The 17,424-nt window shown below is 59.7% G+C and overlaps 2 protein-coding genes across 2 annotated transcripts; one reads left to right on the forward strand and one right to left on the reverse strand.

Moving 5' to 3' along the window:
• Window positions 1–1,492: 1,492 nt before the first annotated feature.
• On the forward strand, window positions 1,493–13,583 carry B3GNT3 (UDP-GlcNAc:betaGal beta-1,3-N-acetylglucosaminyltransferase 3). Its single transcript, XM_037818318.1, has 4 exons — window positions 1,493–1,571; window positions 8,380–8,438; window positions 9,703–10,287; window positions 11,169–13,583. The coding sequence occupies exons 3-4, from the start codon at window positions 9,727–9,729 to the stop codon at window positions 11,718–11,720; spliced, it is 1,113 nt and encodes a 370-aa protein (XP_037674246.1). The 5' UTR covers window positions 1,493–1,571; window positions 8,380–8,438; window positions 9,703–9,726; the 3' UTR covers window positions 11,721–13,583.
• A 2,235-nt stretch (window positions 13,584–15,818) lies between these two features.
• On the reverse strand, window positions 15,819–17,203 carry INSL3 (insulin like 3). The gene is made up of 2 exons (XM_037818533.1): window positions 17,014–17,203; window positions 15,819–16,356 (listed from the first exon to the last, which is right to left on the reverse strand). Exons 1-2 carry the CDS (start codon window positions 17,201–17,203, stop codon window positions 16,163–16,165), a joined length of 384 nt encoding a protein of 127 aa, XP_037674461.1. The 3' UTR covers window positions 15,819–16,162.
• Between the last annotated feature and the right edge of the window lie 221 nt (window positions 17,204–17,424).

Here is a 17,424-nt window from a genome sequence, read left to right on the forward strand (position 1 = left end):
GGGGATGCTCAGACTGTGCTGGGCAGAGTGAGCACATCAGTGGGGCTGGCGGCTTTTATCTTTCATTTGTTGGGAGACAGGAGCAGAGGGGGGGTCTCTGTGCAGGTGGTGTGGGGTGGCAGCAGGCAGGGGGCAGGGGTCACGTCTGCTGGCCCAGGGTGACCCTGGATGCCGCCCGAGGCTGAGCAGACCCCAGAGCCACCGTGGCTGGATGGAGCAGGATGCAGGACTGGGGCCAAAGCTGCTTCTCTCTGATCCTCCGTTGGAGTCCACCCGAGGGACGGTGATGGCTGGGCCTCAGTTTCCTCATCTGGAAGGTGGGTGGCCCTGGGTCCTGGGGTGGGTGAGTCTGGAGGAGGTGCCCACTCCCAGCGAGGGCACAGCTCACAGCCCTGGTACCTGGAGACTGCTGGGGGGGGCACCATCCCCTGTGCTCCCCACCTAGGGGCCCCAGAGCCCCAGCCCCAGGCCACCCCCAGCCGGGCGGAGTGGCCTAGTCGGGATGTATTTCCTCTTTTCCTGAGAAGGAATTTAGAGAACCTGTCTTCTGCTTTCCTAGGCTCCCCCTGCTCCCGGTACTTCGCATACGGGGAATCATAAAATAACCTGACGTTTTGTCTCTGCAGAACTTTTTCAAACTTCAGCCACCCCGCCTGGGGCAGGGGCATGTCCCTGAGGGTGTGGACACTCGGGTCCCCTCCTTTATGGGGACAGCTCCCGCGCTGACGCTCACGCACTCGGGGAGCCCCGGGAACCCCCATAGGGCGGGCCTGGGCTCTGCCTATGGCGAGGACGGAGGCCCCCAAGAGAGAAGCCGAGAGGCAGCTCCCCGGGCTCCAAAGTCCGGGCACTGGATGCAGCGATGGGTGCTGGCCTTCCCCTCGCCCGGGGGTGAGGCGCCTCCTCCAGCCCTCGCCCACCCCAGGACCCAGGGCCCCCACCTTCCAGACGAGGAAACTGAGGCTCGGCCAGCAACGCCCCCTCCTCCTCAGGAAGGAGCAGGGATGGGGGGCGGGGAGGAGGCTGGGGTGAATCCCCCCACTGCAAGGCTCCCCCAGCCCTCCCGACGCCAGCCGGTCAAAGTTCGGAAGCTTCTGAGATCAGAAACCGCACCCCCGAACCCCGCCAACCCCACCCCAAGAACTTTCGAATCTGACCTTGGACTTCTGCGGGCGCATCCGGACCTCGCCGGGCTCAGGCCGGGCTGCCAGTTCTGGAATCTTCGGCCCCCTGCAGAGACCTCGGTTCAACCTGCCTCCCTGCTCCCCACCCCCCGCCCCCCACTCAACCATTTCCTCCTCGTGGGCCCGGCGGGGTGCCGGGGGCTGGGCAGGCGCTGCTTGGGGGGGTGCGGGGAGCGCGCGGGGCTCCGGACAGGACCCAGCTGGGGTGGAGAGCCCGGAAGGGCGGGGCTAGAGAGTGAGGGGCGGGGCTGGAAGTGGGGAGGGGCGGGGCGGCGAGGGAGGGTCCTCGCGGGAGGCGAGGTCCGAGGCTCCGGTGCGGCTCGACCTCCTGCTCGCCGGCGGGGAGGAGCTGGGACCAGGGCGCAGAGGCCGGACCGTCGCCTGGGGGTGAGCGTTGGGGGCCCCTGAGGTCCTGGCGGATCCCTGGGGAGGGGTGGGGGAATGTGGGTCTCTAGGGGGCCTGAACCGACTCCTGGAGGTCGCGTCTCGGTCGTGTGGACTCGCATCCTGAGAGGGCCCGGAGCCCCAGGCCATAGCCCCCATGGCCCGTCGGCGGTGGTCGCCGGCTCCCAGCAGGGGGGCTCCCGCTCGCCTGCGGAGGGGCGGCCGCGGCCCGGAGGGTCTGCACGGCTGCACCCGGGCCCCGCCGTCGGCTCTCGGAAACGGACACCGGGAGGCGACCCTGCGCGTCCGGGGCGCGAACCCGGACCCCGCCCAGTCCCAGGCTTGGGCGCGCTCAGAACGCGGCGGCCGTTACTATTACTGCTGTCGCTATTGTTGTGGTTGCTCTGGCGCCCTTTGGCAGAGTCTGCGCCGGGCCCGGAGACCCCAAGCTGCGTTCGTCACGTCCTTGGAGAGGACCACGGGGCACCCCAGCCTCTCCGCGTCTCTCCAGCGTCGCTCTAGGCGCAGCGCGGCGCTCGGGTCCGGCTCAGCCTGCGCCTGGCTGTGGGACCTGGACAGGGGACTCCCAGCCTCTGAACGTGCCTCAGTTACCCCACTGTGAGTTGAATCAAGGACTGGGCTGTGTTTTTTCTGATGGGCCCTTCTGGCTCCTGGGGACCTCTGGAGAGTGGACGTGGGGCTCCAAGCTTCACTTTCCTGGTGTGAAGGGCTGCGGTGAAGGTGAAATGAACCCAGAGCCCGCCCAGGGGCCGCCAGCAAGGCCATGATTATAATATTAATAATCATAATATCACGGCCCCCATTTCCATCCCTTCCACTTTCCAGGTTTCTGATCAGTTTTCCCAGGGTCCGATTTGTTTTTTTTCATGTTCATTTCTTACGTCGGGAAGGCCTCCCCTTTTGCGGCTCTGGGACTTGGGGTACCGGGGGAGCAGGGAGGGGCCCTGCCACCTCCTCCTCACCCCTCTGGCGGTTCCGTGACTGGCTCGCTGGGCAGGGCTGACGTCCTTGGGTTCAGGAGGAAGAGGTGTGGCTCCCATGCCGACAGCTGGGCCCACACCTGGTCTGGGTGGGAGGCTCCTGTTTGCCCAGCCGCGCCCAGACCCCCCACCCCCACCCTGCCAGCAGCCCTGAGGCCCCATGAGCCAGGGAGGACTCCAGTTGCTGTCTCTCCTCCAGGCTCAACTTGATTGCCCCCCATGTTGGGGAGCTCACTACCTACAGTGCAAACTGAGAGAAGCCCCGTCATGTGATGGCTCCCATCAGGCTGCCTCACTCAGTGCCTCAGTTTCCCTTTCTGTAAATATAGGGCTAACCCAGCCCTCCTCCAGATGCGGGAGTCACATTCAGATGAGCAGATGGCGGAAAGCCTACATGTAAGACTGTAATCCCCATTATGTGGCTCATTTAGCTTTGCGCGACAGAAATAACATCGGGAATATTGGAGGGACTGGGCCAGCTGGAGGGTGTGGGGGTCCGGAGGTCCCGGAGGAGGCCCCACGAGACCTCAGCTGCCCCCATCAGACAAACCGGGAGATACCACACAACTCTGAAGGAAACGAGCCCAGGGCTGACCCTGAAGCCCCAGCTGGAAGAGCTGGCACTTGTTGGGGGGCCCCTGCCCAGCCCGGCTCCCTTCCTGCACTCACGCCAGGTGCCAGGAGCAGGCCCTGTGGCAGGGAAGGGCTGCTGATCTGGTGAGTCACTGGAGAAGACGATGGTGAGGTCTAAAGGGCACCCAGACCCTCCGCTGCACCCCATCTTCCCACCATCGTCAACACCGGGCGTTCAGGGTGCGACCATCGCGGGGCTGTGAGATCCATTCCCCTCCCGGTGGGTCCACCCCTCACGCCTTTGTGAAGAATTGCCCCCCACCCCCGGTTTTATTTGTTTGTGTCTGTAACAATAGTGAGTCCTGCTCCCTATCAGAAGGGAGGAGCCCATAGTTCCTGGAGGCCCAGCCGGGCAGGTGGGGGTCAAATGTGTGCCCCACCCACCCCCCTGGGACCGGAAGCCAGGGACCCCCGGCGGGGAGCAGGGGCTCACTCAGGCAATGGGGTCTGCTTCAGGGGGTTGTCTTGTTCCCCATCCTCTTCGCGGTGGCCCCAGACCCCAGCTGGTGTCTGGACACGGAGCTGGCCTATCCCGGGCTCAGGTTCTACGCACAGCCCTGGGAACCTTCCAGAAGCTCCGGCAGCCACTCCCTGGCCTCAGCTCCCTGCAGCCATGTTGCTGGCCAGGCCGCCAAGCCCCAGTGAGCTCCGGAGCAGGGACAGTGGCCACACAGGCTGGCCCTCGGCACCGCGGGGTGCGCCTCGTGGGTGCAGCCGGCGGTGACCCCGCTTGGCAGGGCAGGGGGCCCCCGCGGCCAGTGGGCATCCTGGGCCAGGCTCTGTGCATCCTTCCTGGCTGGGCCAAGTGCGGCTCACACCCTCGTCCCCACGACGAGGACCCCGCGGCCTGGCTGCTCAGGGGGTCCCCCAGATGGAGCTTGGGGTCTGCCGGGCCTGGGGGTGCAGGCACGGCCCCTCTCCCAGCCTCAGTTTCCTCGTCGTGGACATCCTGGAAGACCCTGCAGGGGTTTGGTCTCACAGGGTGAGGGAGGGACGGGGGTCCCTTTCCCCTGGGCCCCGGCCGGGCCCCTCTGGCCGCCTCCCCGTGGACGGGAGGGAGACGAGCCTGAGGGGACAGGGGGTCCCTGCAGCCCAGGGACAGGGGCCCAGCCCTCCTGCCACTGAGGGGAGCCCCAAATGAGCCTCCGGAGCGGCCAATCCCTCCAGGCTTCTTAATATTCAGCAGTAGCTTATTAATATTCAATGATCATGAATATGCAGATCGAGTACATCATTCATATTCTGCATCAGGAAGACCCGGGGGCTGTTTAGTGAGTTAACAGTCTCGGATGCATTTACGTCCAGCCGCTTCTTGCCCGTCATGCTCATGTTCTATAAAGTTACCGGGAACGTGACTTAGCGGGGACTGGGCTGTCACCCCAGGGAGATAGGGGCTCAGCTGACGCCACCCCCGCCCCTCGGGGTCCACAGGGGCTCTCCTGCTCCCACACTTACCCCGGCCCCCACTGCTCGGCCTCCATGGCCCCCAGGCCCCCCGGTACCCCCCCAGGCCCCCCGGGAGCCCCTCGTCCTCGGCAGCGTCTGTCATGGCTGATGCCACCAACTCAGCCTTGAGGTCCCCATCGGGGGTTTGGGGCCAAGCCCGCTGTTCCCTGAGAGTCTGGGTGCCCTCAGTGGGAGGAGGCTGGGCAAGGTGTGGGAGGGGTCAGAAATCAGGGCCCCCAAATTCCCTGTGAGTTCCCTGGGGCCTCCACAACCAGGGAACCACAAACGGGGCGGCTGCGAACAGCGGGAACTTACACCCTGGTGGTAGGACCCGAGGCTGCTTGCCCCCGTCCAGCCCTGGAGGCTCCAGGCACCCCTGGCTCGCCCGCTCCCCTCTCTGTCCGTCTTCACCGGCGTCTCCGCTCTGCCTTCCCTCTTCCCCTGAGGACACCAGGCCCTGGCCCAGGATTAGCTGCTCTTCATCTTACCTTGATTATTTGACCCTATTTCCAAATAAGGCCACATGCTGAGGCTCTAGGTGGACATGAGTTGGGGGAGGGGTGCTCTTCACCCCACGACATCCACCTCCCCAAGCGGGCCTGGTCTGCTCTGTCCTCAGGGCTTTGCATTTGCCGCTCCCTTCACCTGAAGTCCCCGGTTCTGCTCAGTGAACTCCTATGCATCCCGCAAAGCCTCGGCTTCAATATCCCCATCCCTTCTTCCAGCCCAGCTCTGAGCCTGAAGGGGTCCAACTCTGTCTCCTCAGGTTAGGGACTTCTTAGGGGCTACATCCAGGGTTGGTCTCTCAGTTTTCCCAGAAGTACCCAGCACATATGTGTTAAATAAAAGAATGAATGAATGAATGTTTTCTTATACATATTTTGGGATAAGCATTGGAGACCCTTCTCTGGACTGGAGGAGCCAAGAGAAAAATGGTTGTTTCCATAGTAACACAAAGCACCCACTGGACCAATTGGGCAACTCCCTGAGCCTCAGTTTCCCCAAGTATAAAATGGGAGGTGGTGATTCACCCGTCATTCAGACCCCACGAACCTCAGAGTGAGCAGCTGTTTGGACTCCAACAGTCCAATAAACCTGTTTTACAGTTGGTGCTGGAGGGGTGAGCCCTTGGGGTGGGGGCTCAGGGACCCGAACCCAGGCTGGGTGGGGTTCCCATTGACGGCCCAGCCCGGCCCAGTGAAGGGCTCCTCCCCTCCTCCGCTGCCGGAGGGTCCCCTCCCCAGTGAAGCCGTCCCTCACCCCTGCAGGGCCCCGAGCTCAAGCATCTCCATCACAGGTGTGGGGCCCCAGCCCCTCTAGACCATAAGATCCACGCGGCTGGGTTGGTCTCGGCAGATGGGAAAGGGAAGGGCATCTTGTCTGCATCAACAGAGGTCTACTGAACAGGGGAAGGGAAGGGAGCGAGCCGCCGGGCTGGCCTACTCAGAACCAACCAATGAAACTTGAGGAGACCTCGGGGGCTGGGGGTGATGATTATCCATGGGATCCCTCTACTTGAGAATCCATAGATCTGGGAAGAAAAAATGGGGAATGTGGGTAGCCAACAAAGGGTTAAGTGCCTCATATGTAAAGAGTTCTTACAAGTAAACAAGAAAGAAAAAAATTGCAGATACGCAAACAGACACTGATGGACGAACAAAACAAAACAGCCTCCCCCAAGAGGTTCTCTTTTCCCCTGATGTGCCCACCCCCCATCCCAGAAATATGATCCATTTCGTAGTTTTACCCCCTCGCTCGTCCCCAGCCCCAGGACCTGGGTTTTGCTGAGTTGTCAATATCCACATTTGCTGAGGTTTCTCAGCTGCGGCTGCGGGTGTCCGGGGCCAGAGCATTCCATGGGGTCAGGACTCCCCTGTGCATTGTGGGGCGTTTAGCAGCACCCCAGCCTCAGGGCCAGTGGCACCGCCCCCTCCCCCAATCCTTCTGGGATTCGGCATGATCTTTCATTTCTTTCTTTTCTTGTGTTGTACATTTGTTCTAGTTCATGGAAGAACTTTTCTGTATTTGTAAATTAATCACAGTCATCGTCCACCCAGAGGTTCACTGGGTTATACATTCCCAGGCTTTAACGTCCAGCTTTCCTGCTGGTGACACACATGTCCCTAAACTCATCGCTCACTTTAATAACATTGTACAACCATCACCGCTTTCCATTCCCAGAACTTTCCCACCACCCCAGACAGACGCTCTGCACCCCCCAGTCCAGTCACCTCTGACCCCCTCTCTGTGTCTATGGATTGGCCTGTTCTAGATGTTTCCTTTCAGTGGAATCAGACAATACTTGGACTTCCGAGTCCAGCTTCTTTCAGTCGATGTGATCTCTTCGGGGAGCAGAGCTCTATTCCTTTTTAGGGTTCAGTGATATCCCGTCGTCTGGGTGGGCTGCGTTGTGTTTCTCCCCCATCTGTTGATGGGCGCTGGTTGTTTCCACCTCTTGGCTATTTGTGAACAATGCTGCAGTGAATGTTGGGGTGCAAGCCCCTGTCTGAGCCCTGCTCTCAGTCCTCGGGGTTGTGGGGTCCCAGGCAGCTCCATGTGTAACCCTGAGGGGCTGCCAGACGGACCGAGTTCCAGCCCCTACACCTGCTCACCGTTCATGGTCTCTCTTCAAGACCCCCCCATTCGCCTTTTGGGAACTGCCCTTGGGAAGCCGTGCCCTGGGCTGGGAGCCAGGGGTCACCCCCAGCAGGGTCTCCGGCTCCCCCGGCCCACCCAGCCCGCTCCTGCCCCCATCCTGGGCTGGTCTCTCCCTGCTGTCCCCACTCACCTGAAACATCCCCTGGAGCTTGGACTCCAGCCGCTGGGACCCCGGGGCCTCATTCAGTGCCGGGACCCTCGTGCTGGGTTGGGGTCTGCTCCCCGCCGTGGCGTGGGCTGCCCAGGGGACGGAGCCTTGTGTGCCCCGATCCTGCCACTGCAGGGTCTCCAGGCATGCCCGGGGCCCAGAAGGCTGTGGCCAATGCCAGCCTGAGTGAAGAAAGACAACCCTCGTCGTGAGAGCCGATGCCCTTCAGATGTTGTGGCCACTCAGCGCCCCTTCGTTCACTCGCCCCCTCAGCCTTGCGTCTTGAGCCCCCACTGTGTGCCCAGCCCTGCCCTGGGGTCTGGGGGTAAAATGGTGAACGAGACGGGCTGTGTGGAGCTTTCATTATGGTGGAGGAGATGGACAAGAAGCATAGCAGATCAAAAAATTACTGTTATGTATTTTAAGAGGTTAAATGTGTGATGGAAAAAGGAAAGAGCAGAAGAGGGCAGGGGCCTGGGGCTGCTGAGGAAATGGGGTGTCCTGGGGAGGCCTCCCGAGAAGGGGTCATTGGGCAAAGGCAGGAGGGAGGCAAGAAGGGGAGCTGGGGTGGGGGTGGGGCGTCCCAGGCAGGAGACATGGCCGGGACCTAGGTCCCGAGGGCCACGCCGGGCCCAGGGTGTGTGAGGGTGAAATCCCCAGAACAACGTTTTCACTTAAGGTTCATTCCCCCCATTTTACATCTCAAAAATTGAGGCTCAGAGACACCAAGCTGTTTTCCCAAGGCCACACAGCAAAACCCGTGGGGTAGGGCCTGAGCCCAGGCTATGGCTGCAAATCTGCCTGTGGCTGGAGAGGCTGTGGCCAGGCAGTGGGCAGTGGTGTGGTGGGTGTGGGGGGGAAATGGCCTCTTGGACACAGGAGGGGGCCCAAGAGGATCCACTGACTCTGCCCCACCCTATTTCAGGCACTGTCGGGAGATCAGGGTAACCCTGGCCAAGCACGGACACCCCAAGACAGTCTGAGGTAAGAACTGAGGGTCACATGTTCATTCAACAAACAATCCTGTGAGTTGGGAACTTCTCAGATGCCCCCTTTATAGCTGAGGGGCTGAGGTCGAGGTTAGGAAGGACACATGGCCAAGGGGTGTGGAGTAGGGGTGCCAACCCAGAAGCCGGTTTCCAGAGTCTGTGCCCTCAAATGCTGGGCTGCTTTGGTACCTCTCCAGGGTAAGCCAGTGTTTGCTGAACAGGGAAGTCCTGCCTTGGGTCTAATCCAACACTTTCATGCTGCACTGGAAAGAAGAGCCTCTAATACAGGGCTGCAGAACAGCACAGACACCACCTTTCCAGACAGAAAGACATTGAGGGAGCCCTGGGAGAAGGGACCAAGGGCTCTGCCTGGCTGTGAGGAAGGCAGGCTTCCAGGAGGAAAGATCATTGAGCTGGAGTTTTGAAGGATGCATGAGTTTGCCAGACATAGAATTAACAAACTCACAATTATTTCTGATATCCTCAAACCCTTCGGGTCTCCTCCATGTGTCTGTCTCATGCTGGGCAATGCCAGGACCCCCAGGCAGCTGGTAGTCTGGGGAAGACAGAGCCAGACCCAAACACCCCAGTGCCGGGGGTTTAGGATAGGGCCAGACAGAGACAGAGATTGGGGGTATTAAACAGGGAGCCAGGACTCTTCCTGAAGAATCCAGGAGGGCTTCCTGGAGGCAGGATACTTTGAGATGGCATTTAAAGGAAAAACAGGAGTTTTCCTAGGAAGACACTGACCGAGGCTTGGGACGGGCAGGGCCTGAGGGACCTCTGAGGAGCCGGGGTCATGGGTGGTTGCACCTGGAAACCAGAGCTATGAGCTTCCTGGAGGGGTAAGTGAAAAGGGAAGCAGGAGGGTTCCCAGAAGCTCTGAGCTGATAAAAGGGGATTGTCCAGCTTCCTCAGCACAGCATCCGCCCCTCAGGGAGGCTCCTGGGGCATCTCTGAGGCAGGGAGGAGAGGAGGACCAGGTTGGTGGGTGGATTTGAGCACGCTGCCTCTGGGAAGCCCTCCTTGATATCTCCATGCTGGGGTATAAGGAGGTGATGGGGATCGCAGTGAACCCAGCCGGTCTGGGCATCTCAGAATCCACACAGGTTGGGGCAGTGGAGGGGCCCCGGGGCTGGGCGGGGCTTAAGCTACAAGTATTTTACAACCTGAGCCACCGCCCAGGTGAGCCGGGGGCGGGGCCTCGCGGGGAAGCGCGCAGCACCTGGCGCAGGTTTAGCACGCGTCTCGCTCTGCAGGGGGCCTCCTGGGACGCCGCAGCCATGAGGTGTCTCCGGCCCCAGGTGGGCCTGGCCTGGGCCCTGGGCGCCCTCACCCTCGTCCTCCTCCATCTGCGCGCCTCCCCGCCCGCCTGCCCGCTCGCGGTGCCCCAGGAGCAAGCGGGCACTCCCGCGGCCCCCGCTGCGCCCCCCGCGCGCCCGCGCGCAGCCCCCCGGTGCCGGGCCAACGCCTCGGCGGCGGCGCAGCCCGGCTTCTCGGAGCAGCCGCGGCACGTGAAGGACTTCCTCCTCTACAAGCACTGCCGCGACTTCCCCCTGCTGCAGGACGCGCCGCGGGACAAGTGCACGCCGCACGTCTTCCTGCTGCTAGTGGTCAAGTCGTCGCCGGGCAACTACGAGCGGCGCGAGGTGGTGCGGCGCACCTGGGGCCGCGAGCGCGAGGTGCGGGGCGCCCCGCTGCGCCGCCTCTTCCTGGTGGGCACCGCGGCAGGCGCGCTAGAGGCCCGCAAGGTGAACCGGCTGCTGGCGCTGGAGGCGCGAGCGCACGGCGACATCCTCCAGTGGGACTTCCACGACTCCTTCTTCAACCTCACACTCAAGCAGGTGGGCCGGCAGGGTCGCCCGATGGGGTCCTCCCTCCCAGGGCCACACCCCCCCTTACTGTCCCCATTGCAGCCACTGGACTCTGAAGTCTTCTTCCAGGCAGGGAGGCAGGCACTTCTCAGACGCCCCCTTTATAGCTGAGGGGCTGAGGTCCAGGTTAGGAAGGATACACGGCCAGGGGGTGTGGAGTAGGGGTGCAAACCCAGAAGCTGGGTTCCAGAGTCTGTGCCCTCAAATGCTGGGCTGCTTGGTACTTCTCCAGGGTAAGCCAGTAAGTGTTTGCTGAACAGGGAAGTCCTGCCTTGGGTCTAATCCAACACTTTCATGCTGCACTGGAAAGAAAAGCCTCTAATTCAGGGCTGCGAAACAGCACAGACACCACCTTCCCAGACAGAAAGACATTGAGGGAGCCCTGGGAGAAGGGACCAAGGGCTCTGCCTGGCTGTGAGGAAGGAAGGCTTCCAGGAGGCTCCAAGGTTGATCTTAGAGCCGGAAAACCTGAGCTCTGATGTGCCGGCCCGACAGGGTGCTGGGGGACAGGGGCTGGCCAGGAGGAGAGTCACAGTCCCACACTGGGTGAGCCCAGAGCCTGGTGGGAGAGGCAGGTGTTAAATGACAACCACACAGTCAGTGACTTAAAGACAGGGCTCCCACCAGGAGTTGGAAGAAATAACAATAAATGTAAACGTGACAATTTTCAAGCACTTTTCAGCCCTCTGTGTTTTCAGCCCTCTGTGGAACGTCATCTCCATGAACCCCAGCATCCCCCAGGCAGGGCTGACAGGAGCAGACATTCTTTCCCAGGCTCCCCCAGGCTGTGGTGGCCAAAGGGGACACCAGACCATGGCCACAGCCCTCAAGCCTCTGTGCCCGGCCCACAGGTGCTCTTTCTCCAGTGGCAGGAGACCCGGTGCCCCAACGCCAGCTTCCTGCTCAACGGGGATGACGATGTCTTCGCACACACAGACAACATGGTCACCTACCTGCAGGGCCAGGACCCCGGCCGCCACCTCTTCGTGGGGCACCTGATCCGCCAGGTGGGTCCCATCCGGCTTCCCTGGAGCAAGTACTACGTGCCGCTCCTGGTGACGCGGGCCGAGCGCTACCCGCCCTACTGCGGGGGCGGTGGCTTTCTGCTGTCGCGCTTCACTGCCGCAGCCCTGCAGCGGGCCGCCCGCGCCCTGGACCTCTTCCCCATCGACGACGTCTTCCTGGGCATGTGCCTGCGGCACGAGGGCCTGGCGCCCGCCTCGCACAGCGGCATCCGCACGGCTGGGGTGCAGGCGCCCTCAGCGCGCCTGCCCTCTTTCGACCCCTGCTTCTACCGGGAGCTGCTGCTGGTCCACCGCTTCGTGCCCTACGAGATGCTGCTCATGTGGGACGCGCTGAGCAGGCCCGACCTGGCCTGTGGCCGGCGGGCGCGCGTGTACTGAGCGGCCGGGATCGTCACCAGAGCGCGCGCGGCCGGAGGCGGAGGCGCAGCCGCGCGCTCCTCCCCGGCGCTGGGCCCGAGTGCGTGCGCGCTGAGAGCGCCTGGGACGCTGTTTCGTTTTGTTTTGTTTATATTTCAATTATTATTCTTAAATTTTAGTTATTTCTTTAAATCTGCTTGGTTGCTTTTAAGAGCATTCAAACTCTTTTTGAATTTCTCTAAGTAGCCTAAATTTATTTATTTGCCAACACCCAGTGGTGCCCATATCTTGGTATTTAAGGGTCTGGCTCTGTTGGCTGTTTCTGTGCCTTCTAGCTGTACGGGGAGGTGTTGCCTTGTGTGTTTTGTGATCTCTAACTAAGGGATGTCATTGTACCTGGGCTTTGTCTGCTCTGAAGTTGAGTTTCTCCAAAGAAGGTTTGTGTTTATTTCCGCAGTCACCTGCCCAGGACCATTTGAAGTTAAAGTTTAGGCTTGAAATTGTTCAGACTTCACAGGCGATGTGAATTCTCGATATAAACCCATGAGTCAGCAGACTTGTTTACTCTCTGGAGTGATTTATTATTATTATTATTAAAGAAGTTTTGGGTTTACAGAAAAATCATGTGTAAAATACAGGCTTCCCATATACCACCCCATTATTAACCTCTTGCATTGGTGTGGAGCATTTGTTACAACCTGTGAGAGCACATTTTTATAATTGTACTATTAACCAAAGTCCTCTGTTTCACTCAGGCTTCACTGGTTGTCTAGTGGCGTTCCATGGCTTTCTTTTTTAATTTTTATTCCAGTAACACACACAACCTAGTATTTCCCCCTTTTAGCCACATTCAAATATGTAATTTGGTGCCATTCATTACAATCGCCAAGCTGTGCTGGCATCACCACCATCGGTTACCGAAATTTGTCCATCATCCCAAACAGAGACTTTGTACAATTTAAGCCTCAACCCCCATTCCCTCCCCACACCCTGTCCCCTGGCAACCCGTTTTCTAGATTCTGACTCTAGGAGTTTGCCTGTTCTAATCACTGCATGTCAGTGAGATCAGATGATATTTGTCCTCTCATGTCTGGCTGATTTCCCTCAACATGACATCTTTTGGGTCTGTCCGTGTTGTCATGCGGATCAGGGCTTCACTCCTTTTTACGGGTGTTAAAGAAAAACTTTCCCGCAGATTAGGAGCTTTATTCAGAGACTTATGAATCCAGCAGCGCCCCATTCTCAAAGGGTCAGGGTGTCCCCCGAGGGGTGGGCAGGGGGCTTATGGAGGGTGAGCTGACACTGAGTTTCCTTTTTATTTTGGGGGGGGTGTCTTACCAAGTGGGGAGCAGGTGGCTGCTTAGGGACGAGGAGTTAGCCGGCAAGAACTGATCAGCCGTAATTGTGGTTTTCTGGACAAGCCGGGCATTTACATGTAATAGAAACCAGCGTAGGCTTTGGATTTGCTGATGGGGGGCTCAGTGGGGGCTTCTATATTTTATTCACTGGTGTATGCACCAGATTTTGATCATCCATTCATCAGCTAATAGACACTGGGGTCGCTTCCGTCTTTTGGAAATTGTGAATAATGCCGCTATAAACATCGGTGTGCAAATATCTGTTCTAGTCCCTCTTTCAGTCCTTTTGGGGTACATACCTAGGTGTGGATTGGGGGTCCTAGGGCAATACTATACTTAGCTTTCTGAGGAACTGCCAGCAACAGTGAATTCATGTTCCTATTTCTCCACGTCCTCGCCAACACTTGTGATCTTCCATTTTTTTGATAGCAGCCATTTGAATGGGTGTGAAATAGAACCTCATTTTGGTTTTGGTTTGCGTTTCCCTAATAGCTAATGTTTGAGCACCTTTTCTTGTGTTTTTTGGCCCTCTGTATATCTTCTTTGGAGAAATGTCTATTCAAGTCTTTTGCCCTTTTTTTTTTAATTGGGTTGATTATCTTTTTGTTGCTGAGTTGAAGGATTTCTTTATATATTCTACATATTAAACCCTTGCTGGATATGTGGTTTCCAAATATTTTCTCCCTCTGTGTAAGTTGTCATATTATTTTTGTGATAAAGTCCTTTGAGACACAAAAGTTTTTAATTTTTATGAGGTCACATTCATCTATTTTTTCTTTTATTGCCGTACTTTGGGTGTAAAGTCTAAGAAGTCTAAGAAATCATTGCTGAACACCAGGTCCTGATGATGCTTTCCTGCGTTTTCTCCTAGGAGTTTTATAGTCCTGGTTCTTATATTTAGGTCTTTGATCCATTTTGAGTTGAGTTTTGTATATGGTGTGAGGTAGGGGTCCCCCTTCATTCTTTTGCACATGAACATCCAGATTTCCTGGCATCATTTATTGAAGAGACTATTCTTTCCCCACTGAGTGAACTTAGCACCCGTGCCAAAAATCAATTGGCTATAAATGTGAAGGCTGATTTCTGAGCTCTCAGTTTAATTCCTTTGGTTTCTGTGTCTGTCCTTTTGCCTGTACCATGCTGCTTTGGTTACTGTGGCTTTGTAACCAGGGAGGGTTTGATGAATGAATTCCTACTGGCAAACTCCTACACATCCTTGAAAACCCACCTGCTAACTGCTCAGACCATGCTCCAGCACCCTCTCTCCTTCCTATGTGGCTAACGGTGGAAGCATCCCTGCCACGTCTCCGTCCCGTCAGGGCTGGTCCCCCTGCCCAGCCAGACCTTAGGACACCTGGGTGTACGTACAGCTGAAGCGGGCAGCTGCTTTTAGCCTGGAAACGCCAGTCCTGCTCTTACCCTCCCCTCCCCCCACCTTGGACCCCTCGGATGGTGCGAAGGCCCGGAAGGGGCTGTGAGGGGGGTGTGTTGGGCGGAGGAGGGGGATGGCTCTCCATTTTGGGCTCTGGGGGGGCTCAGAGCTGCCGGGGTCCCTGGCGGGGCCCAGCCCCCACATCTGTGCCCTCCAAGATCTCGGGGAGCTGCGCTGGGGCCAGAGCTCATGCTCCCCCCACCGCACCGAGAAGGGAAGGTTCTGGTCCTCGGTTGCCCTGAGCCCTTAGACTGGGGAAAGCCCTGTGGCCCCCTGCTCTGCTGGCCGTGGGCAGGTGTCTGGGACCCGGGCTTCCCGACTGGGAGGGAAACCTCAGCAGCAGAGCAAGGGCTAGAGGTGGCTCCTCAAGGATTGAACATTTTGTGAAGACCTGGAGGGTTTGTTTTTTTAAATAAAAAGTTTCAATACAAGTCACTCTACATTCATCTCCAGGGCTCATTTCCACTAGAAAGTGGCCTGGGTGTGGTGGGGGCTGCAGGGGATTCTAAAGGTGGCACTGGCCTCGCCCTCTCCTGCTCACACACCCTCCATGGCTCCCTATTGCCCTTGGGTCATGGGGTAATTCCCTTTAACTTTCTGAGGAACCGCCGAGCAGCTTTCCCAAGCAGTGGAGGCCGAGGCAGGGTCAGACGGGGCGGCTGGGGGCGCCGGGCTGCGGGGGCTCCTGGCGGACAGAGCCGGCCTCCCCTGCCCCTGCTTTCACACCCGCTGTGGCTCCCTGTGGCCTCGGGACAGTCCCAGCTCCGCTGCCCAGCGGGAGCTGGAGATGCCCACGAGCCCATTAGCGGGGACGGTCACTCAAGTGACCGGAGTGAGCGCAGCATGTGTAAAGGGTGGGGAATTCTGAAATGCAGGTGGATGCTCCTGGCCGGAAGGAGACACAAGCCAGCAGCTGCTTGTGAGGAGTGGGGTGGAGCTGGGGTCAGAGGGAAAGAGAGATGAAGTTTCTCATAAATTTTTAAAACCCCATCATCTAACGTTTGATCACTTTTACGAGGGGGTCAGATCATAAAATCCCCACTTCAGGGTGAAGGGGAACTTGGCGCTGGGGTCCTCCACAGGCCCTGGCAGAGAACTGAGTTAGGCTTAGAGAGAACCGGCTTGAATCCTGGGCTTGGCCGCTCCCTCCCTTCTGACTTGGGCAAGCAGTGTCTTCCCTGGGCCTCAGTTTCCCCACTCCATGCTGTCATGACTCCCACGCTGTTTCTGAGTTCCTGGAGGGGTTGGCGGTCCATGGCTGCCAGCAGACACAGCTCGCACGGGGCTGACCCACCCTTGTCCCCTCTCCAGAGAAAATGCAAGAAGCAGTTTTGGATTCTGCAGGAGGGTTGTTTATTTGCTGCTAGGGAGAGAGCAAGAAGGGGTGCCAGGTAAGCAGGGGGTGGGGTGGTGTTCAAGGCTCTGCATTTGGCCCTCGCTGTTCTGGCACTTTGTAAAACCGAGGACCCTCCAGGCCAGGTTGGAGGGTGCCACTCACCCCCCCACCCCCGACAGAGGACAAGGGGCACTGGTCACCTGGGGGAGGTGGTGAGCTCCCCATTCCTGGAGGTAATCAACAATGCCCCCCACCAGGCAGGGGGCTCTATGGGTGCTCTGTGGCCTCAGGAGCTTGCCTGGACCTTGGGGACCCCGGAGGCCGGGCCTGGGAGGGGTCATTGGGGACAGAGTGTCAGCAGGTCCTGCCAAGTACAGCCACTGAGGCAGCAGCTGTGGGCGGGGTTGCTGGTGGCTGCCCTGCGGCGGCGGGGATGGGGAGAGGCCTGGGGCAGGGGCTCCCAGCCGGCATCCCGGTCGGCCCCCAGCCCCTGCAGGAGATGCTGTCCCTCCAGCCACTGCAGCAGCTCACCTGGGGACAGAGAGGAACTCAGGGGCAGGGTCCCTGGGGGCCTCCACCCGCCACCTGCACACACCTGCACGCTCACATCCCACCCAGTGACCCACCCCACCCCACAGTCTGACGTGCACATGAATAGAAGCAGCGAGCGCTTATAAGCACCTACTGTATACTGGATGTTCATTTCCTCCCCCTGTGGTGACTCGCTGGTCACCTCGCCATTTGCACCCCCAGAGCCCCAGCTAACCCCCAATGACCCAAGCGTGGCCTAGGGGGGTGGGGTGCTGGAGCCACAGACCTTGGGGGTGCTCTCAGTGCATCCCAGGGGTTCAGAGACACAAGACCCCCAAAGAGACACACAGACGCCTCTCAGCACAGAGGACAGCAGGGGTGACACGCTTGTGCGTGTGCGTGCAGGTGGAGGGCACACACGCACACCCCAGCCCGCTCCCCCACATGCACCTCTGCAGACCCGTCCGCCCCGTGTCGCGTCAACACACACAGGGGCACGCGCGTGTGTAACAGGCCCACGAGCATCCTCACTAGTGACGCGGTCCCTCCCGGCCTCATCCCCTCCCGTCTGTGGGGAGCCCCGCGGAGCGCTCGCTGGGCAGGTGAACCCCGGGGGCAGCAGGACCCCCCAGCCGCCCCCGGGAGCCCCCCACTCACGGTCGCCGCGGGCCGCGGGCCGCCGGGGCTCGGGCGACCAGCGCGGGCCCCCGCACACCCGCACGAGCGCGCGCACCAAGGGGCGGCCGCACAGCTTCTCGGGCGCTGCGGGGCCGGGTGCGGGGCCCAGGGCGAGCGCCAGCGCGGGGCCCAGCAGGACGAGCGCCCAGGCCGGCGCGCGGGGGTCCATGGCGGCGGAGGCGCCGGCGTGGCGGAGACCCCCCTATTTATCAGGCCCGCCCCCCTCAGCGGCGGCCTTGGCGCAGGGACCGGGCGTCCGGCAGGGCTGTCCGCGGGGAAGGTCACGGGCGGGGTCAGGGCGTGAGTCGCTCCTCAGGGCCGGGGCCTTGGGGCGTCTTGCCTGCGGGGGCAGGAGATGGGGTCTGGGCTTTTAAACCGTTTTAAGGAGGT

This window comes from Choloepus didactylus, chromosome 25 (genome assembly GCF_015220235.1).
Source record: "Choloepus didactylus isolate mChoDid1 chromosome 25, mChoDid1.pri, whole genome shotgun sequence".
Lineage (NCBI taxonomy): Eukaryota > Metazoa > Chordata > Mammalia > Pilosa > Megalonychidae > Choloepus > Choloepus didactylus.